The following is a 23,550-nucleotide window of genomic DNA, read 5'->3' on the forward strand; positions in this document are numbered from 1 at the left end:
CACGGATGGGGCTTTGCTTGTTTGTGCAGACCGGTTGCTGGGATGCCACGGCCCAGGGGCAGGGGGAGGGAAAGGGGATGGTTCCTCAGAAGTAGCAGCCAAGCAAATATGTGTGTGCAGTTCCATTTGCACACTGCCACATGCCGCTTGTGCTGCCCAGTTCCAAATGGGTCACGCCCCGGCACTGGGCCACAGCCCAGGGGTTGGGGACCCCTGTGTAATATATTGGTCTTATATGTTAAATCACTTGCTTTGTGTCTAACTATTTGCTTAATGGCTGACCTACTTTTGTATGTTATGTAATGGTTGCTGGGCTGAGCTAGACTTGCTATCTCCAGTCTGTTAAGTAGGTTTTGGGCGGGAAACTGCTACTTTAAATCTATTGGTCGCCACCTAGAGGCCAACCGTATAAATAGCTGCGTAGCAGCTATTAGCTTGCTTCTGTTATGTTCTGACTCTGAATAAACTTGTTGCTGTTTGAACACCTCATCTCGCTCAATGCCTGCAAGAACCGAATATTTAACACCCTGCTTTATAACAACCAATACTGGCATTCCATACTCCTGTGGGAACGCAGCATGTGACTTGCAACTGCAAATCCATTTGCTCTGTGGGTAGTTGTACTAAAGTAAAGGAGCTAATCACACACAGTGCTGAGAAACCCCCCCCCCTCCATTGCTGCTCTTATTCTAATTATTTCTTCTAATAAAATACCTTTATGTTGGAACCCTGAATCTATTGGTGGCAAGGGATAATTCCATCCAAATCGTGTTTTATACTCAATATCTGTTCACCCGTGGGGTAGACATTTGGGAGCGACCTAGGAAAACCCATAAAAACGCTCAAAATAGCTACAAAGCTGGCGGTTCTGAATCAAGCTATTTTAAATTCCTGCATGCTATCACTGCGCGGTTGATGTTTTTGAATAGACAGCTCCAAAAGTCGCTAGTGAGTGAAAAACGATACCATATGAAAAGCTAACTCTCAATTGTTACTTTTCGGGGCTCCGTTTGCTGCAGATAAGGGACCGAATTTCCCAGGAAGAGCAATCCCATCGCTCTGAGGTGGAGAGACTGAGGATGGAAAACTCTGGCTTGACAGAGGAGCTTCATCAGAAGGAAATTACTATAGCAACTATCGTGAAAAATGCTGCTGTGCTGGAGAAGCAAGAGAAAATATTAGCAAAACAACAGGTATGCAGCACAAATAGAACATGGCTGAGGTCATTTGGTCATTGCAGAGATGAACACCTATTGACATCTGAAAAGTTGTTACTCGGCATCCTTAAAGCCAAAACATGTGATCTGCTGATGTCAAGAACAAAAACGTACAGGCTGATAAAAAGCTGGACTTTATATTATTCCAGAATAAAAGCTTTAATGTTTATTATTTGTCTAGAGCAGGGGTGTCAAACTGCTGGCCCGTGGGCCGGACACGTCACGACAAAACTGCGCCCACCCCATTGCCGGCAATGGGGAAAAAGCTCCGATACGTTGCGCGACATCACGTGACGTTGCGAGTTTGACATGTCTGGTCTAGAGTCCTTGCTTTGTTTTGTAGATTTTGGTGTTTATTATATTATTTTAGTCCAAGTGTTTTTAGCTGCTTTTATGTTTTTCTAGTTTTGTATGCCACCCACAGTCCATTGGAGTTGGGCCGCTAGTAGATTTAAATAATAATAATAATAATAATAATAATAATAATAATAATAATAATAGCAATAGGCGCTATTTAAGCTATAAATTATGGCTTATGCAGAACCAGTAGTAGAAAAACAAAGACTGCCAGCAAGGATTGCCCCAGAAGACCTAGCACTTACAATGAACTATGGGAATAAGGCATTTGCAAGTATGAAAATAACATCTGTTGAACAGTTCAGTCAGCTAGCCTACAGTAGAGCAGTGGTGACTACAGAAGGCCTGGGTATCAAAATTCAAAAACCAAAAGCAAAATCATATTCAATCCTAAAGTAAAAGATCAGACTAGAGGCCAAGATTTTTAAAAAAAATAAGATCAAATGCAAGTAATTTAAAGAGCACAAAAAAGCAAAAATCGAATAACTGTAAGGATCAAGACAAGCCTAATTAAAAAAAAACACCAGGAAACAAAATAAAGAAACTTTCAAAAATCATAAAGCAACAAATCACAGCAGTGTCTGGGAAAATTGAACACTATAAGCCGCAAATCATCAAAATTGAAGCAAACTCAGCTATTTCAATCAGACCAGAAGCAATTCTGCCCAAAGAGTATATGGGAGTAGAAATTCTGCAAACGGAAAGCCAAACAAAAAGGAAACAATTCTGTTTGGGAGATGTATGGGAAGCTCAAAAGTCCTATAATAAAAATGCAGGATGTATAAAAGAATTTGAAGATGAATTTAATAAAAAAAAAATCAAATGGAAGAACTAATAATAATTATCCTGACTGCAAACAATAGCATGACGAAGGAGCAACAATCTTACGTTGAAAGATCTGCAAGAAAAAAAACCCTTTGCTTTTATGGTGGGGCCATAAAATAGAGAATGTAATAGAAAATGAAGAAACTAAAGTCTCTAGGGCTTTAGAATTCAAACCGACAGAAACCTGCCACATAACAGACTTAACAATTGTCTATAAGAATGACAGGTTGCTTCTCTCTTTGGTCAGTTTCCAACCATTGTTTCTTGTCTTGCCCTCTGGTGCTTTGGAGAATAGTTTGACGCCCTCTTCTTTGTGGCAGCCTCTCAAATACTGGAATATTGCTATCATGTCATCCCTCTTTCTTCTTTCCTTTAGACTAGTCAAATATAAACTCCTGCAAATAGAAGTAGAATGACTGTGGTAAAATATGGGGTGCAAATCCCAGAGGATCTGGGGGGCACTAAATGAACACCATTGGCATTGAGAAAATCACCATCAGTCAATACCTTTAACACCATCAAACATCTGCCTCTCCCAGGTCCTCGGGAAAGACTTGATAGGTGGATTAATATGCCACATCCAACCTAAACATCTGGCTGTGCAATCAACCATAATAATAGCTCTTCCGCTGTTTTTGCTTTCGCTGCTTTCTCATTTTTTCCATCGTTTTCCAAACATTCAGCTGGTTTGTTGGTTTGTTTTATATCCTGCCTTTATCATTTTTAGAAATAATTCAAGACAGCCAACGTTATACTTGTTCCATTTCTGCAAGAGAGGAATAGCTTTGAGCATCAAGTTTTTTCTTGGGTTTATTTCCAATAATGGGGAATAAGAGTAGAATTGTGGGGTACTGAACAGTAATTTATTGATAAAAATACAGCCTGAGCATAAGAAGATGTAGATAGCTTAGTGTAGAGGTGGGACCATCTGGCCCAGATGTTCCATCACATTATCCACACATGCATGCATTTTTTAATGCTGGGACAGAGAAACCTATGCATAATCCAGCCAAAATGAAGCCTTTTAAAGTCTCGCCAATTTTGAACTGAGAGAGAAAATGTTGTTTTGGTCTCTACTGTTGAAATCGGCAAAATCTAACTTTGTTTTTTTTTTTCAAGTCCTCGCTTTGTCTTTGAAAATATTCTGTTGGTCCTTCTTTTTCATCAGTACCATTGGCAGGATTTTGTCTTCTTTTGTTTTGTTTTTTCACTAGAACTACTGTATGGCAGGACTTTGCTTAAAGGACTTTTCCCCCCTCTCCTTTAAGACTACTATATTGCTTTTTGTATATTTATTTTCATCATTTATTAACATTGGCTCTATAGAAATTTTGAAAGTACCATTCTGCGTTTGCCTCTGATGAATGCATAACTTGAGGTAGCATTTTAATGAAAATATTTACAGCTCTTGCAGCCTGTGAGGTCTTTTTGTGCTGCTTTAAGGCCTGGAAGGCAAGTGATTCAAATATGTGGAGTGCTTTTTAAAAAACACGAATACAGCCTTGAATCCAAGGTTCATTGAGGCCGTGTAATATGTTGTTTTTGTGTTCTATAAGCTATTATCTTTTTTTTTACCCATTTGTCTTGCTTGCCGCTTCTAGAGGCAATTCTATTGCTATTATTATTTACAATAAATGCTGTATGATTACAAGATACACACACACACACACACACACACACAATGTTACCTTGTGCCTGTTCCTGCATCAATTCAATTATACCAGAGTTATAAACAAGCGTGTGTGATGTTTTTTCCCCCCTACCTTCCTCCCACAGACAATGGATTTATCAAAGAACGAGTGCAAAACCTGTTGGGATCCTGCTGATATGCTGGAGTGTAAGAATGGAAGGTTACACAAAGAACTCCTGAAATTGCCGAGAGACACAAACACGCCTTCCTTGGTGAATGCCATTGCATACTTTGGAACAAATCACGCCAAGCCGGCCTCTCTTAAAACGCAGGCAAAGGAAGAGAAGTAGGTACAGGACCCCGTGCACAAATAATTCTACTTTAGCCCTTAACATTTTTCCCCCCTTTATTTTGTTGGGTTGGTTGGTTTTCCCTTTTGTCCTCATTGGAAATGAAAGAGTTGGGTGTTGCAGTCACGTCAGAGTTGCCTTGTTGAAGACAACTGCGCGTTCCTTCTTAGTTCAGCTTTTGACACCAACTATCTTCAGTATGTAGGGACGCGGTGGCTCAGTGGGTTAGGACACTGAGCTTGTTGATCAGAAGGTCGGCAGTTTGGCGGGTCGAATCCCGAGTGCCGCGTAACAGAGTGAGCGCCTGTTACTCGTCCCAGCTTCTGCCAACCTAGCAGTTCGAAAGCATGTAAAAATGCAAGTAGAAAAATAGGGACCACTACGGTGGGAAGGTAAACAGCGTTCTGTGCGCCTTTGGCGTCTAGTCATACTGGCCACATGACCACAGAGACGTCCTCGGACAAGCGCTGGCTCTTCGGCTTTGAAACGGAGATGAGCACCGGCCCCTAGAGTCGAAAACGACTAGCACGCATATGCAGGGGAACCTTTATCTTTACCTATCTTCAGTATATAATGCAATCCTTTTGGCTGTTCCAAGGAGATTCTGATTCAGGTAACCCTGAGGGCACAGATAAAAGACCAAGCAGCCTCAACGGCTCTCGGGGAGTTGCAAAGGCCAGATGACTGCAAAGAAACACAATCCTTTCCCTTCCCCCCCCCACCACCATCCCAGATCCTATCCTTCCATCCCCTCTACCCAAACTAGCTAGTTTCAGCTGTCAGTACCTGTCTTCCATCTCCCCCGCCAATCAGTACAATTGATGAAGCTTCCTCAATGGGAAGCAAAACGGCTTTTTCTTCTTCCTCCTCAAAACAAATCAGTCCAGTTGTCTTTTCCATAAAAAAAGGAACACCTTGTCCAGCTTTTCAGGTGTCCGGGAATACCTGGCCAGATGCCTCTGGTTTTACAGAGTCAGCTTTTGCAGATTAACTACTGTTAACAGTAGTCGATACGCAAAATTACCGTAAAGCTTTGTTGGGAGGGGTTTTCTTTACTGATCCATTCTGAGCAGCTGAAAAATGTTTCCAGAAACAACAAAGGTGGTCTCTTCCCCTCTAAAGCTTACACAACGGGAAATGCAAGTGCGGACAGGAGAAAGCCAGCTCCAATACCAATTCTTAAAAGTTTTTGTTCTAAACCATCCTGGAATGGTCATGCTAGAGGCTATCTAGAGATAGGCTAAAGCAAATTACTGTATTTCCTACAAATGTTGCAACCGTCTGGAGGACAATTTTATTCCCAAGGGTAATAGCCATCAAAGTTCTATTTTTTTTTAGTTATTAGATTTATATTTCACCTTTTCTTCAGGAATCTGCATAGGGCTCCCTCCCTCCTATATTTCCCCATAAGAACAACCTGGGTATAAATTGGGCTCAGAGATTGTGGCTAGCCCAAAGTGAACGTCCATGACTGAGGTTGGACTTGAATTGGTTCTCTCTACTCCAGTGGTGGCGAACCTTTTTGAGACCGAGTGCCCAAACTGCAACCCAAATCCTACTTATTTATCGTCGGGTGCCGGATGGGCATGGCCCACTGGATGGACGTGGCTGGCATGGGCATGGCCTACTGGGTGGGCGTGGCCAGCTCAACGTCACTTGTGTTAGGGGCACTTGTTTGGAGCTGGGCAGGACTGGGGCGGATCTGAGGGTCTCGGCGGAGGGGGGATGGGACTGAGGCGAACACCGGGTCATGGTCCACTGGAGAAGCCTCACTGATATTAAAGGGGGTGGGGGTAGACATGATATTAACCTGAACCATCCTTACTTTACCTTACTAAATGCGTGAAAGTCTAGAGTAGTGCAGGAAGATGTGGGTTAGTAAAACTCAGAGAAAACGGAACAGTGTCACAGATCTGGATGAAGGTTGTCTGGTCTTGTGGAGTGAAGTTGATGAATAAAGACATCAGGTTGAACTACAAATGAAGGTGCTAAAGTATGTCTCGGCAATTACGAATCTCGATTAGCGCTTATTAAAATAAAAACGTACAGGTTGATTACAACATTGTACGATGTTTTAAATGAAAGCCATCCAAGGGTCACACAGCTGGGTCTCCGTCGTGACCAGGTGGGAGGGGCCTGGCTGAGGGCTCTCATCAGCAAGCTCTTCAACACCCCCCTCCTCCTCCTCTGAGTCGTCCGACCCAACTGCCGAACCCACAGGCTGACCCTGAATCACAACACACAGTGACGGTTTGGTGCGTATCTGCTTAATAGTTCTCTTTATTCCCGGTAGCTGCCGTAAGCATCAGCCCCCTCACACATACACATGGCGAAGGGATTAATCTAAAAGCAGGACTGATTTGTTTGTTTCTGACGAAAGAGCGGGAGAATTAATGAGCCTACAAGGGTGGTGAGAGGTGTTGAATGGGAGGGACTGAAAGAAATGAGAGGGAACGGGAGATGACAGCTGGGATGGAAAAGGCGAGCCCGTATTTAAAAAAAAAGTATCAGGCGGGCAGATTAATCTCCTGACCGAACAAATGGAAAATGGCCACGAGGAAGGAGAACGCAGAAGCTGCTTGGAGCAAAATGAAAAGAATTGTGTTACGGGAGAACGTGGAGTTATGCTAATGGGAAATATGAAAAAGGATGCTCGGAAGAAGAATGAAGTGAAAGAAGATGCAGATGAGGAGGAACAAAAAAAAACGCCCTTCAGAGAATGATTGCTGCACAAAACGAGGGTGAAAGAGAGATATTGTACAATGTGCGTAAGGGAAAAAACGGCCACGAATGCCACGAAAGAGGCCGAGGAATAGTGACTTGCTGCTCCTCCGACCCACGTGAAGAGAACAGGGAGGAGGTAGCAGTGGGGACCAATTAGGCCACTTAAAACCCATCTTCCTCCAGTCAAGCCCTGCTGCCAACCTGCTTATTTGTCCTCTTCAGCTACGCCTTGAGAGCCACTACAGCTGGCACAGTACAGCAGCCATGTGTGTGGGGGGGGAGGAAGCACCTCTGTTAGTGCAATGTTCAGAAAAAAGAAGCTTTTCTATCAAACCAGGAACGAACGAGCTGGTTTGTTCAGACACACAGAAACAACATTCACCGCCAGGTTCCCAGCCGCCTGCAAGCGTGGGGGTGATGGTGAGATGACTAATCTTCCAGGTGACTTTATAGCTGCTGCAAGCAACGAGGTCTCCTTCTAAAGTGGATATAACCATGCCTTCAGAAATCGTGGGCGTTTCATCACTGGAGGTTTTTAAGAAGAGACTGGAAAGTCACTTGTCTGAGATGGCATAGGTCCGTGGTGGAGAACCTATGGCACGCGCGCCACAGGTGGCACGCAGAGCCCTCTCTGTGGGCACGCGCGTCGTCACCCCAGTCCTGGGCCTTCAGCTGGGTTTTATAAAACCTTTTCGCTTTAGGCCTCCGCTGCCGTGTGTTAAAAAAAAAGGGGGGTGTCAATCAATCAATCAATTTCAACTTCTCATGGGGAAAAAAAAGATCTCGCAAAGTTGGAATTGATTGATTGAACTTTTTAGTCCCACCCAGTCTGCCGTTACCACCTCAGCCATGCACACCCAGTGGGCTACACCCACCCAATGGGCCATGCCCACCCGCCACCCGACGATGCATAAGTGGGTTTTGGGTTGCAATTTGGGCACTCGGTCTCTAAAAGGTTCGCCATCACTGGCATAGGTTCTCCTGCTTGAGCAGGGGGCTGGACTAGAAGACCTCCAAGGTCCCTTGCAGCTCTATTCTATTCTACTCTCTTCTGGTCTACTGTCTCCAGGTACTGCCAAGTCCACTATGCAGACTTTTTTTTTTTTGCAGATTTCCAGCTTTAAAGGAATTGGGAAATTTGGGGATGGGGAAGTGTTAGAAGGGGTGGGTCCCACCTTTGTAGACATCGTTTGCTCAATTTTGAAAAATGAGGTTGCGATTTAGAGATACAATTCAAGCCAGCCCGCAGCCGCTTTTTAGGAAATGTGTGCTGGATTTGAAGAAAGCTATGCCAGCTTTTAATGCTTCTTAAGAGGACCGGAGAGCGAAACAGCTCGACATAATTGGGCTCAATCTATGGCAACTGTTTGACAGCACACAGTGACAAGAGCCCCAGTCGGCACTGGACACCTTTGATCTTTTCATCCCTGTTGTTTTGCTGGTAGCAGAGTTTTGGAAATGAACCTGGCCCTGCTTGCTCCTTTGAAATGACACTTTAGGTCACTGTAGTTTATTAGAGGTTCTCTCTGACAAAGCCATTGCAATTACAGCAATTACAGCGGAGGGCAAACCAATGACGCTGTGCGTGTTGCCATTTGTCATGTGTTAAATAAGGAGACAGGCCATTTCATTATAGTCAGAGAACAATTACAATGCGATCATAATGGTCTTTTGAGGCCCGAAAGAAAAATCAGATTTGATGGGACTAGCTTAGCTCCGGAGTTCTGTTGAGCGGCAAAAAAAAGGGGCATTGTCTCCAGTGATAGGTTTTTGGGTTGTTGTTGTTGTTGTTGTTGTTTGTTTGTTTTTTTGTCGAAAGCAGAAAGAGCACAAAGAGCTGTAAAATCTTTGAATTTTACAAGAGTTGTGTGAGGCCTACCTCCTTGTTATCGCTTTCACTGCTTCACCTGTACATAACATATAAATAGTTAGCAATAAGAAAGGATGGGCACCTCTGAAGCTTCAGGCATGAGATTATGGGGGAGGTTTTCAGTTACAAAACAGGCTCTGAAATTCCTCAGATACCTTGTGATGAAACTCAGCGGAACCTGGGTTTAATCAAGCTGGAAGGGATCTTGGAGGTCTTCTAGTCCAACCCCCTGCTCAAGTAGGGACCCTATGCCGTTTCAGACAGGTGGCTGTCCAATCTCTTCTTAAAAGCCTCCAGTGGTGAAGCACTTACAATTTCTGGAGGCAATCAGTTCCACTGGTTAATTGCCCTCCCTGCTAGGAAGTTTCTCCTTAATTCCAGGTTGCTTCTCTCCTTGAATGGTTTCCATCCATTATCTTCACTAAGTTGTTCTTGTATCCTTAAGCATTTGCTATCGACATTGTTTGTCATTCAGCTAGGATTACAGGTAGTCCTCGACTTACAGCGGTTCGTTTAAAGAGTGTTTGAAGTTATGAGGCCCTGAAAAAAATGACTCATGATCCATCCTCGCACTTAACAACCGTTGCAATGTTGAAACTTGCATGTATTTAGATGGTTGCGGCATCCTGGGCTCACGTGATTGCCATTTGCAACCATCCCAGCTGGCTTCCCAGTAAGCAAAATCCATGAGAAAGCCGGGTTCACTTAACAACCTTGGTGATTCACTTAACAACCATGGCAAAAAAAGGTAGTAAAATCAGGGGTGACATGCATAAGAACCACCTCCCGTACCAATGTCCCAATCGTGGTTATAAGTCAAAGACTACCTATATCAGAATATATTATGTTTCATAAGGAAAATGCCCCTGTCTTGATAACAGGCTAATATGCCATACTTTATTCAGAGACACCAGCATAACACCCTGCTGTTCCCAGCCCCATTTGAAAGGTATTTTCATCTGTTTGATTTTCTAAACAGTTATTGGATTTAAGGCTTGACTCCACGGATGCCCCATCTTTCTTGATGGTGAAAATTTTTAACCACAAAGTCCTAGGTGACCTTTTTTACATGTTTTTTTCCATTTGTATACGAGAAATCAAGGACTAAATCTTTGTCTTCCAGGAAATGACTGGTTATAAATGGCACAAGTTAAAACTTACAGTAATAAGATGCAGAAATTATTTCTCCTGAACTGTTGCTCCTACAGTAGATTTCTTCCATATTTCCACTAGCCTAAAAAGTTGTGTGTCCTTCTCTGGCAATATACAAAATGCACAAAGCTAGGAGCTAGCAGGGCCTGAGTCCCCATGCTATAGTTTGTCACAGGCTGCTTTTTGATTTAAAAAACTGCTTAGTCTGCCATGCTCTTCTCTTGATTTTCTTTCATTTTCTTCTTTTCAAGACTTGGGAAAGCACAAAATGTCCAACAGCGAATTTCCCATCTTCGTGATATTTTTTTTTCTTCTCATTTTGCCAAAGCTCAAAGTTTCCTTTGATTTAACAGAGGCTTATTAAAGAGATATTTTTTTTAAAAAAAAGTATCAAAATCATATTCTCTTATGCTTTTCTGAACCTTGGAAAGAATATTTCCTTTGTGGGGGAATATCATATTGTAAAGCCTTCCTAATATGCCCCCCTGGTTTTCCTCCCAATATTAATTTTAAAAGCCATATAGAATGTGTTAATACTATGTAATAAAAAGGAAAGGGGAGGGAGAAAAAAACCCGTATGTGATGTAAATGGCTCAGTAGGAAATTATTTTAATAAGCAGTCCGAATTACATCTTTCATCTCAGCTCTTTTCTCTCATGCCAGATGCAATTTTGAGAAGTTTCATTAAAAGTACTTCAGTGCTGGTACAGCATGAAAAGTTGTGTAATTTCAAGCACTACCAAGTGAAGTAATATCACATGAAATTTTAACGTGAATGGAAAAGAGGACAAAAGAAGAAGATATATGTAACTCAGGCTTGAACGGTGGAGTCTTTGGCAGTCCCTGCGCTTGGTTGCTTTCTTGCAGATGTCTCATTACCCAGCTAGGGAACATCATCAGGGTGAGAGGCTGTGGGATTTACTCCCTGTTTGATTATACCGGTAGGCCTTAACTTACGACTGGTCATTTAGTGACCATTCCAAACTGATGACCTATCTGAGAAAGGAGATGCCCCCTCCCCATGGGACATATGACCGCACTTTGGGTATTTAGCACCAGGCTGCATTTATGGCCATTTGCAACATTCCACAGTCCTGCGTCTGCATTTTACAACGGTTTTGCCGGAAACTGCCATTTCCTTCCTTTTTTTTTTTACAAAATTGCACCATGAGTTCACTTAATGACCACAGCATTCGCTTATCCCAGGGGTCTTCAAACTGGGCCCTTTTATGACTTGTGGACTTCAACTCCCAGGATTCCTCAGCCAGAGGCTGAGTGGCCAAGCACTTTTCTGAATTCTGGGAGTTGAAGTCCACAAGTCATAAAAGGGCCCAGTTTGAAGACCCCTGGCTTAACGCTTACAGTCATCTTGTTCGTGTAACAACTGCCACATAAAAGACATAAAATCGGGTCGGTCACGTGACTGACCTGTTTTATGACTGTCGCGACTTAGTTGGCAGGCTCCGTTACAGTTGGTAAGTCAGGGATTACCTGTGCAGTAACCTGCTCTGCTAGGAAGTGTGGTATTCTCCTGGGCAATTCCTTGATTAAGGTATTGCTTTCTGCTTGATTGTTTTGCCTTGTTATTTGGATGCTGGCGACAGGAGGGATTGCCTTCTGGCCTTTTTTTTTGTTTGTTTCCTCCTTGGCCTTTTTATTAATCTCTTTCGAATGGCGGGTAAATTGATTTATCTCTCTGCAACTGTTGATAGCTGATTTGTGTGGCCGCCAGGCTCCCCGGAATTCCCTTAAGATTTGGGTTGTGGCTTGGTCTGGGATGCTTACAGTTTCCCAGTTGAAACTTTGGTTGAGTCTGCCACATGTGATGAAATGAAGGAGTTTCCATCACGTCTTCTGCGTTGCTGTTCATGGATCCACTCTGCTAGTCTTCTGCCTATCTGTTGTCAAGTTTCCGACGTACGGACTTTTCAAGTGACTCTGAGGCATTGTTTACCTTAAAAGTCCTTTATTAGCCTAATACACCGGCAAATACTTGCTCGAAGGAAGCTGGAATCTGAAATCTTCGCCCCTTTGCACAATATATTAAAACACAATTCTCCACCTTTCTCATTTTGTCATTAATCATATTCTCCAATTAATTTAAAGAATCAGTTTCCCTTTCGTTAGAAAACCCGCCAAGCTCTTATCTTCTTTAATTTCAGATGGCCTTGAGGAACAAGCCTCCTCTTCCCCCCTCCCAACCTTAATCCAATCTTTTAAAGCAATACACAAGTTTAACATACAAAATGGCTACTTCTTCACCTCTTGTCAAGCAATAACATTCGATGTTAGCAGCGTTGACATCTGTACTATATAGTGACTGTTAAAACCTTACGCTGCAGGTTGTAGAGGACTCCTGCTTTTTGTTCTTAGGCTTAGGGCTTTTTTTGTCATAGAACACTCAGAACGGAGTTCCGGCACCTTTTTTGGATGGAACCTTGTAGGGTAGGGTAGGCTGGTTGTATAACATGTGTGAGTTCCGGCACCTTTTTCTTTTACAAAAAAAGCACTGCTTAGGCTACTTTATTGAAGATGTTTTTGAGGGCTTTAGTTCAGAGGTCCCCAACCTTTTGGGCACCAGGCACCGGTTCCGTGGAGAAAGGTTTTTCCATGGACCAGAGAGCGTGTGGTTTTGTGTGCATTTGCACTTCAAGTTGACTTGTGCAGCCTCCCAGGTCTGTGTTCTTCTCTTTGGGTTGGTCCCAGTGATAGTTTACCTTAGCTTATAGCAGGGGTAGGCAACCTTGGCTCTTTTATGACATGTTGTCTTCAACTCCCAGAATTCCTGAGCCAGCATGGCTCAGTATGGAAACCTCTCCATTTCTCCTCAGCATGGCTGGCTCAGGAATTCTGGGAGTTGAAGTCCACGTGTCATAAAAGAGCCAGGGTTGCCTGCCCCTGGCTTATAGGGTATAAAACTTCCTCTTAATTGCCCCTCCATCTTATTCCCCCTTCCCCTGCGCCAATTAACAATTATCTAGAGGGGGAAGGAGGATGAAGGGACCTAAGATTTAAAGTATTTATTAAGCACCACAACGTCATCTTGTCTTCCTACATTCAAAAAGAAACCACTGTGTTTCTAGTTTCCATCTGAGTGCACTAAATAGCTCCACTCAGTGGCAAATTGAATTATGTTTTTTTCTGGATTCTTTCTTAAACTCTTCTAGGTGGAACAACTAACCATTTTATTATTGGAGCACTTGTGTTGTACAAGTCAACTTGCTCAAGGTTCTGTTGCTGGCTTGAAGGACATATAGAGATGTGAAGTTGGTATTTATTTAACTGTGATGGCTGCTGTTGTCATTTCCCATCCTGGTACTGTAGGTTAGGAAAAAGCTATCTACTTTTTTTTGGAAAATATAAATTTAAATGGATGAAATAAAGGTTATGTATAAATCATGGAGTCCCAAAAGGTTTTTTCCCCCCAAACTCTGCAAATCTCTAGAGGTGCTAAAGTTGCCTAGATCTCCTTACACTTGTTTGGTGGCCATCCAGATTTTTCCAGCTCATATTTGGCAGTGGTAAACCTTGAAATCCTGAAAATTAAGTGCATCTGTGATTCTGGCTTTGACTTTTGATTTTTTTAAAAAATTAAACAATCCATGATGGTTTTTTCCTTAAAGCTACTGTTAAATAATCAAATAATCAAACAGAAGGAGGTGAGCCAAACTTTTATTGGTAGCTTATTTTAACTCAAGGGCATTGTTTATTTTATGATGAATGTAAAACTGACCTCTTTCTGTTTTAATTTGCTGTTCTGTTACCATGGCAATTATACCAAGCAAAACAAAAAACAGCAAGGGATAAGTTTGGGAGAGCAAAAATAAAAATGTGTTGGGCTTTGGGGAAGATGGGGGTAGATAATTGGCAACTTCTAGATGCCATATGCTAATAGGCTTCTGCTATTTATAGTCACTCTTCCTGATCATGTTTGTCCAGTGGAGGGGAAAAAACAAAAACAAATGGATATAAATAATTTTCCTTCTCTATTTGTTTTATAGATACTTAAAATTTGCAGCAGAGGTTCTTAACTTTTATGCGTCAGATTCTTTTTAGAATATAATGAAGCTTTAGAGAGAATATCAGCCATGCCTAAGTTGTACACGGCCCATCTAACACTCCCAGCTAACAGAAGAATTGGGGGCAGATGAGTCTTCTAACAGGATATGGAGTTGAAAACAGGTGCAATATTCAGGTAGTCCTCAACTTATGACCACAATTAAGCCCCAAATTTCCATTGCTAAACAAGATAGTTGTTAAGTGAGTTTTGCCCCATTTTACGACCTTTCTTGCCACAGTTGTTAAGTGAATCACTGCAGTTGTTAAGTTAGTAACGTGCAGGTTAAGTGAATCTGGCTTTTCCACTGACTTTGCGTGTCAGAAGGTCGCACAAGGAGATCCATGACTCTTTTTGATCATGTGACCCTGGGGAGGCTGCAACGGTTGTAAGTGTGAAAAATGATCCTGTCACTTTTTCCAGTGCTGTTGTTACTTCGAACGGTCACCAAATGAATTGTTATAACTTGAGGACTACCTGTGGTTCGCATGACAGATACGTTATCAGATGGATCGCTGGTTGGTTGGAAATCTGTTCTTACCAGATTAAAGTGATTTGCAGTAGAGCAGGGGTCTTCGAACCTGGCCCTTTTATGACTTCTGGACTTCAACTCCCAGAATTCCTCAGCCAGGCACACGTGCCTGGCTGAGGAATTCTGGGAGTTGAAGTCCAGAAGTCATAAAAGGGCCAGGTTCGAAGACCCCTGCAGTAGAGTCAGGCACAAAAGAGCTCATAATACATATATTTGATAACCACCACATTTGCCCTACAAAAAGGTCCTAAAATCAGGTCAGTCACATGACCAACACATTTTACAACCATCATAACATACAGTGATAATGGGCAAGCTTCTTTATGGTCATATGTTGAGGAGTATCTGTACTTGTTTTCGGCACAGTACAGAGAGCTGGAGTAAAGTGAGCCTGGGAGTCCTTTCCCATTCAATATTTCTGTGATTTTATGAAATAAAGAAGCCAGATCTACTGGTGCAGTAAGGTTCTTCTTTTATTCTGTCACATCTTTGAAATAGGTCTGTACCATCCGAGAGTGAGCGCCTGTTACTCATCCCAGCTTCTGCCAACCTAGCAGTTCGAAAGCACGTAAAAATGCAAGTAGAAAAATAAGGACCACTCCGGTGGGAAGGTAACAGCGTTCCATGCGCCTTTGGCGTCTAGTCATGCCGGCCACATGACCACGGAGACGTCCTCGGACAAGCGCTAGCTATTCGGCTTTGAAACGGAGATGAGCACCGGCCCCTAGAGTTGGAAACGACTAGCACGCATGTGCGGGGGAACCTTTACCTTTACCATCCCCAAATCCACCCAGAGATGATAATGTCCATACCTAAAAGAAGAAACAGAAGCAAATACAGTAGCACCGAAGAAGTTTCAATTCATTTGTGTCCACAAGGCAATATCTGTAGGGGTCCTTGGTGCTCTCTCAGCTTGGTTGTTTCCTTGCAGACGTTTCATTAACAAACTAGATAACATCATCAGGGCTAATGGCACTGACAGACTAACGTGGAGGATGTTAGCTGGTTTGGGTAATGAAATGTCTGCAGGAAAACAACCAAGCTCAGAGAGCAGCAAGGGCCCTACAGTTCAGCCCTGAGCTACAAATGTTCTCCTTTATTGGCAAATATCTGTGTTACGTAGCAGCCAACCTCCAAATTCCTTTTAGGGAAATGCATCACCTACAACCTGCTTCTTCTTCTTCCAGTTCAGTGCAAATAAGATCGTCAGCCTCCCATGCAAAATGAAGAGAGAAGCACGTGCCCGTGAAGCAAAGTCCTGTAAAGCAGGAGGAAACAAACACTGCACTGCCAGCTATTGGCAAAGCACACTAACAAGCATCCGTCCATACTGCCCACATTATTAATTCTCTCTCCAATCATTTGCAATGGCTTTCTGAGTTCACCAAGTAAAGTGGGCTTGATGTTGGCTAGACTGTTAAAGGATTTTTTCCCCCTCAATTTTTGCTTCCATTCACAGCTGAAATTTTTTGTTGTTAGCTGCGAAGTCATGTCCGACCCATCGCGACCCCATGGACAACGTTCCTCCAGGCCTTCCTATCCTCTGCCATCTTCTGGAGTCCATTTAAGCTCACGCCCACTGCTTCAGTGACTCCATCCAGCCACCTCATTCTCTGTCGTCCCCTTCTTCTATTGCCCTCAATCTTTCCCAGCATTAGGCTCTTCTCCAGTGAGTCCTTCCTTCTCATTAGGTGGCCAAAGTATTTGAGTTTTAGCTTCAGGATCTGGCCTTCTAAAGAGCAGTCAGGGTTGATTTCCTCTAGGCGATCAAACCGCCTTGCAGTCCAAGGGACTCGCAGGATTCTTCTCCAGCACCATAGTTCAAAGGCCTCAATTCTTGGCGCTCAGCCTTTCTTATGGTCCAACTTTCACTGCCATACATTGCAGCTGGGAAGACCATAGCCTTGACTATACACACTTTTGTTGACAGGGTGATGTCTCTGCTTTTTAGTGTGCTGTCTAGATTTGCCATGGCTTTCCTCCCTAGGAGCAAGCGTCTTTTAATTTCTTGGCTACAGTCCCCATCTGCAGTGATCTTGGAGCCCAGGCAAATAAAATCTGTCACTACCTCCATTTCTTCCCCATCTATTTGCCAGGAATTGAGAGGGCTGGATGCCATGATCTTGGTTTTCTTAATGTTATGTTTCAACCCAAGTTTTGCACTCTCCACAGCTGAAATAGACCAATCATAAGGAACATCTAAAAACCATTTTTAAAGTCCACAAGTCTTAAAGTTGCCAGGTTTGAAGACCCCCTGATATAAACCTTCTGAGCAACCTTCCATTCAAGTGTATAGAGGTAGTCCTCGGCTTATGACCACAGTGGGCCCCCAAATTTCCGTTGCAAGAGTTAAGTGAGTTGTGCCCCATTTTTACTATGTTTTCCCACAGTTTGTTACAAGCCAATTGGGAAGGTCACAACATGGTGATCACATGACCCCTGGACAGTGCAACTGTCATAAATGCAGGTAGTCCTCAACTACAACGACTGTCGATATATTTTTAGTTGCAGTTGAAGGATCTGGTTCTTACTGGTAGTTCTCGAGTTATGACTTATAGTTGTTAGTAACATAGTTGTTAAGTGAATCTAGCTACCCCATTAGCTTTGCTTGTCAGTAAGTCGCAAAAGGGGATCACATGATCCCAGGGACACAGCGACAGTCATAAGTATGAACCAGTGGCCGAGCATCTGAATTTTGATCACATGATCCTGGGGATGCTGCAGTGGTTGTAACCGGGAAAAATGGTCGTAAGTCACTTTTTCCAGTGCCATTGTAACTTTGAACGGTCACTAAATGAACTCTTGTAAGTCAAGGACAACGTATGCATGCCAGTTGCCACGAGCCCAAATTTTGATCCCATGACCATTGGGATGCTGGGATGGTTGTAAGTGTGAACACTGGTCACGAGTCACTTTCCGTGGCATTGTAACTTCGAGTGGTCACTAAATGAAAGGTTGTAAGTCAAGGACTACCTGTATTTGATATATTGTATATAAAATTAATATCTTAAGAGTGTAGTCAGTTTAAAGTTTTTTCCCTGCCACATAGAGGTTGCCTGGCATTCCCTAAAACAGGGGTAGGCAACCTCGGCTCTTTTATGACTCATGGACTTCAACTCCCAGAATTCCTGAGTCAGCTATGCTGACTCAGGAATTCTGGGAGTTGAAGTCCATGAGTCATAAAAGAGCCGAGGTTGCCTACCCCTGCCCTAAAAGAAAGCTGGATGGACAGTTTGTATCAAATATTTGGCTTGTTAGGAAAATTATGAAGCTCTGACTGATCCCATAACCTTGTAAACATTTTGCTCTTTCAGGTCTGTGCAGAATTCAGAATTATATGAACATTGGGGATGCTGCCGAACGCATGTTCCCGGCTGGCATGGCCTACAGGATGTTATAACTCTTGGAAGCAACGGCACTTCACCTCCTGAAAGATCAAGCAGAGATCGTGAACCCGTAGCGGATGGTAGATCTCCATCCCCACTGGAGGTGCTCTCACCATTTTACTGCACTTCTTTTCCTGAAAGGAATAAATCTGATATATTGCTGAACCAGGTCTACATTATGGAAGAAAGACAGGTGGTAATTTATTATTTTGCTTCTTAAGAGAATGGTCAATATTCACTTGGCAAGCTAAGGGGATGGCAAACGTTTTCAGCTAGTGGGCACAACATAAAAGTTTGAAGTGTCTGTTGTGGGTCCTCCGCCAAAATGACTGCTGTCAGGAACTTTTGTATTCACAAATGACAGCAGTGGTAGACATCTCAGTCCCATGAGGTCCATTTATCAACCTGTCAATTGATGGCACCGTTTCCTGCTTCGCCTGCTCTCCGAGATGTTCTTCCATTGCAACTTCAAAAGTTCTTCTCTTTAGTTTTTTTTTCTTCTAGTCAGATTCACACACTTCCAAACTCAATACAGGTAATCCTCAACTTATGACCGGGGGCTCAATGACCATTTGCTAGGACCCCTAGCTCTACCTAAGGAGTTCTTACAACCCAGATTTGAAGACCTGATGGCTGCTTTCTCCCACGGTCACATGACTGCACTTTTGGCATCTGGGACACACTGACATCCATTTCCAGTCATGTGACCATGATTTTTGCGGTCATGTGACCGTTATTTAATTAGTTAGTTAGTTAGTTAGTTAGTTAGTTAGTTAGTTAGTTAGTTTTATATACTGCCCTATTCCCGAAGGACTCAGGGCGGTTTACAGGGCAAAATTTAAAAACAATATAAAAATTGAAATAGAAATAGAATTAAAATAAATTAAATTAATTACTAGCCCAACAAATTAAAACAAAGTTTAAAACTTAAAACCCCTTGTTCCATTTGGCAAAACTGGGCCCATAAGCAAGCCATTGGTTTGCTTTGCAAAAAAAAAAAGGTCACATAAATCAGATTGTTCACGTGACAACCTGCTTTACAACAGTCATGAGTTAGGACCAGTGGTGGGATTCAGCCGGTTCACACCGGTTCAGTAGGACCAGTAGCTAAATGTTGTCGAGTTCGGAGAACCGGCGGAACCTATGCTGCTTCTGGAAGTCCGTTCTAAGCCTCGGAGGCCTGGAGGAGGTCTCCCAGGCCTAGAACAGCCCACAGGAAGTGCTTGGATGTCACTTATAATAATAATAATATAAAGTTGGAAGGGACCTTGGAGGTCATCTAGTCCAACCCCCTGCTCAGGCAGGATACCCTATACCATTTCAGGCAAATGGCTTCCGGAAGTCCATTCTAGGCCTCAGAGGCCCAGGCCTGCATCCACGCAGAGAACCGGATATTCAGCTATTTGAATCCCACCACTGGTTAGGACCATGATGGGCAGACTCCATTATGGATTGTAACTTGAAGATTAGCTGTGGAATCTACTGTACTTGTAGCATGCTAATTGCACATGTATTTATTTAAAACCTTCAAGTCTGGAGAAGCAGGGAACTGATTCACGCCGAGGCAACTGTGTGTGAACACATTCATGCTCAGAGACATCACATTGCCAGTCCCAACTTAAAAGTCAAGTAAATTTAAGGTGCTGGTACTTACCTTTAAAGCCCTACATGGCTTAGGCCCGGGATACTTGCAGGACCATCTGCTGCCGGGAACGACTTCCCATCGCCCAGTACGCTCACACAGAGAAGGCCTCCTCAGGGTACCGTCGGCTAGACAATGTCGGCTTGCGACCCCCAGGGGAAGAGCCTTCTCTGTGGGAGCGCCAGCCCTGTGGAACCAGCTCCCCTCTGAGCTTCGGATGGCCCCAGATCTCCAGTCCTTTCGCCGCGGCCTCAAAACACTCCTTTTCCACCAGGCTGACCTGGACTGACAGGGATTTTAATTATGTTTACAGTTTTAACTCTAATCTTTAATTTATTTCAATTTTTAATTTTAATTTACTGTACAGAGACCTTTAATTTTTGTTGTTGTTAGCTGCCCTGAGTCCCTCGGGAGATAGGGCGGGATATAAGTCCCATTAATAAATAGATAGATAGATAGATAGATAGATAGATAGATAGATAGATAGATAGATAGATAGATAGATAGATAGATAGATAGTCAAAAGGAAGAAAAAGCTTAAGTGTGCAATCATCCTACATTTAAAACCTTACGTAGATCTTTTTAAAAAGAAACACTGATTTTTTTAAAAGAGGTATTTAAATATGCTACTTTACCTCCTGTTTTATTTCAGATTTAAATGCTCATCCTTTGTATCGTGGAAATCTCACAATTCCATTTTCTCTGCTTGATAATTCTCCAGGAAGCATTAAATTTACTCTGCCAAAAAATTGTCACGTTAGTGATAATACCCAAAGTAATATAAACATTATAACTACTGATTCATTTGTAATGGCTCATTCGTGCACATGAGATCACTTAATTCTGCATTAAAAATGGGAGAAAATAGATATGCAAGAAACTAAACTGAATATAGACCAGTATTTCTCAACCTTAGCAACTTTAAGATACGTGGACTTCCACCTCCCAGAATTCCTCAGCCAGTGTAGCCAGAAGAGCTTTTCTGAAATTATTCACCATAGTCTTTAAGCAAACATTGCAGTCGTTAGGCAAACTCATTCATTTGAATGGCATTTTGTGACAAAAATTTGTAAAAAATATCACAAATCGCAGTTATGTGACTGTGGAACATTCTGAGTGATTATAAAGGCAATCAGTTGCCAAGCACACAACATGTGTTTGCGTGTCCACATTCAGGGGGGGGGAAGAGGCAGCAATAGCATTTACAACAGCCAGTGGGCTACTCTTATGGGCCATAAAGCACCAGTTCTGTGACCTTAGTAAATTCAAATGGTTATTAAGCAACTGGGTGTAAGTCAAGGATTATTGTTACTCAAAGTGGCAAACATACCTAACAGTCCTTCCTCCTCCTATTTTCCCCACAACAACAACCCTATAAGGTGAGTTAAACCGAGAATGACTGTCCCAATTGGCTTTCATGCCTAAGAAGGGACAAGAATTCACAAGTTCTGGTGATTGGCTCAAAGTCACCCAGCTGGCTCTCATGCCTAAGACAAAGCTAGAATTCAGTTTCCTGTTTTCTAGACCAGAGGTCCCTTACCCACCCAGTTCGTGGACTGGCACCGGGCTGTGGCATGCTAGAAACCGGTCCGTGCAAGCAAGTGAAGCCTTCTCTGCAGGATGCAGGCAGCATGTGAAACCACGCCCCCACCGGTCCACAGAAAAACCTCTCTCCATGGAACCGGTCCCTGGTGCCCAAAAGGTTGGGGGCCGCTGTTCTAGACCAAAAACGTAAATCTACATCAAATTGCCTGATAATACAAATACAATTACAGTTACATCAAATTGGCTGATAATATAACCCTGATTAATGTACTATTGATTCCAGACCAAATAAATATATACATAGATAATGGAGGAGAGGCTGTTTATGTGTATACTCTTTTTCTTTTCCTTTCCATCTTTTAGACTGTTTCTGCACCTTCTTCAACATTAGATTATCAACTTGGGCTGCTAGAGTTCTAATGACCACTAGATGGCAGCAGAGAAGTAACAGAAAACGTCATACACTTTGCTGCCATCTGGAGGCCCACTGGATTAGACAGCCTGGATATAGGACCTCATTATACTACTGGAGGGCCAGGCAGGTTATCTGTAAACATTGCATGTCTAAAAGATGTAAAGCATACTTGCATCAGTGCCCCTGCACTAATAAGAAAAGCTGCCTAATTGTACCTATCTTTATTATGCCAATTCTTTATGTCATTCAGCCTTCCCCAGAAACTTTGTTCCCGGCCGCTGCAGCAGAGAAATTCCTACAGGAGGAAGAGAGGCGAGCAAAAGACTTTGAACAGATTTTAAACTCTCACATTGAAGAACTGCAAAGGCAGTCATCGAACACCATAAGGAACTATGCCACTCTCAAGCAAACCCAGCGCAGATGAACCTTAAAAAAAAAGCAACCCTTAAATTGTACAGATAATCCCTGCACCAATCAACTACCATTTTAAAAAAAACTTTAGTCAAAGAAATTTTTTGTAATGTGAGATTTTATATCGTTTCTCTGTGGATTTTATTTCAACCATGAATTTGGAAGATCGTGTATCAAAAGGTCTAAAAGAAAATCTGGAAATTAAACGTGAATACTTTTTAAATTTTTAGTGCGATCCAAATTCTGTTTCTTATTTGGCATGCTGCATCCAAAACATTCTATGACACCAGTTCAAAATGGTTGCAATGCTGGGAACAAAATTCACACTCACGGGTCTCACCAAAACAAGAAACAGGTTTCAAGTATTTCACCTGGGAGTAACAATAGGGATTTAGAACACCCTCTGGGCAGGTATAAATCTGGGTGACCCCTAGATGGTGGCAAAGCAGCTCAGAAAATCTTATTTTGCTACAGTCCACTCATTAACTGCATTTTTGCAGCCCAGAATATGGTAGCATTAGCTTTAGCCTTCTTTTAATTCAGGTACACAAATAATTTTCCCTGAAAAAAATCTAACTAAATAGACCGGGTGGGGGGTGGGGAATAAACTATAGGTTGATTCTGTGTTTCTGTTTTTCAAATGAGATGCAGACCCTTCAAAGCAATTACCTCTTTCAGGGCAGGAGGGATAAAATATGAAATTTTACTTGATTCATTAAGGAGATTGCTTTAACAAATGTTTTAATAAATCTTTTTCTAGATCTATATTGACTATACCTGTAGATAATTGCTCACTTTAGAGGAGTTAGGGGGGCATATCAATGCAATGAACAAATGTCTATGGAGATGCTCAGTCATCCAGTGTCCTGGTTGTCCCAAAGGTGCTCTTTCTAGAGGCAACTGGACTTTCTTTGTTTTGTTCTTGAAGATGTTTCACTTCTCATTCAAGAAGCTTCTTCAGTTCTGGATGAAAAGCAAAACGAATCGTGTAAAACCAACAATATTAAAACCAGTGGATATTAACATAAATAAAATACTTAATTTGTATTTTGTTTTGTTTATTTGATTTATTTGTTGCCCATCTCATGTCAAAACAACTCTGGGCAGCTAAAAAGAAAAGCCTATATTTTATTTGGAAATAAAAAGTAATATGAGTGGAGTGACATTGTTTTGATTTTTTTTTTTTTTTTGCAAATATCTTCGACATCTGGCAAAAACAAAATTGATTTTGCAGACCTCTGCTGCACTTAATTATCCCGGAGAGTTAACGCTCCAGCCTCTGTTTGAAAACCTCCAGTGAGGTTCAGGGAAGTATCAAAGGAACCTTATGAAGAAAGAGTCCAGAAATCGTTACAAGCCACAAAAAAGTTCAAGGAGAAGAGAAATATGCAACTCTCCGAGCACCATCATGCCAGAAATCTTCACACGAAGACACAC

The 23,550-nt window shown here is 42.4% G+C and overlaps 1 protein-coding gene across 1 annotated transcript in view; it reads left to right on the top strand.

Annotated features, from left to right (window-relative positions):
- Nucleotides 1-22,126, top strand: part of DEUP1 (deuterosome assembly protein 1) — a gene marked incomplete at its 3' end in the record, with an annotated part of 60,050 nt that extends 37,924 nt beyond the window's left edge. The window contains exons 10-13 of the mRNA XM_081328053.1: nucleotides 1,020-1,193; nucleotides 4,176-4,375; nucleotides 18,029-18,296; nucleotides 21,953-22,126. Coding sequence (XP_081184179.1) covers nucleotides 1,020-1,193; nucleotides 4,176-4,375; nucleotides 18,029-18,296; nucleotides 21,953-22,126 — 816 coding nt within the window. The remainder of the gene's footprint in view (nucleotides 1-1,019; nucleotides 1,194-4,175; nucleotides 4,376-18,028; nucleotides 18,297-21,952) is intronic.
- Between the last annotated feature and the right edge of the window lie 1,424 nt (nucleotides 22,127-23,550).

This window comes from Vipera berus (assembly GCF_964194415.1).
Source record: "Vipera berus genome assembly, chromosome: 4".
Classification (NCBI taxonomy): domain Eukaryota; kingdom Metazoa; phylum Chordata; class Lepidosauria; order Squamata; family Viperidae; genus Vipera; species Vipera berus.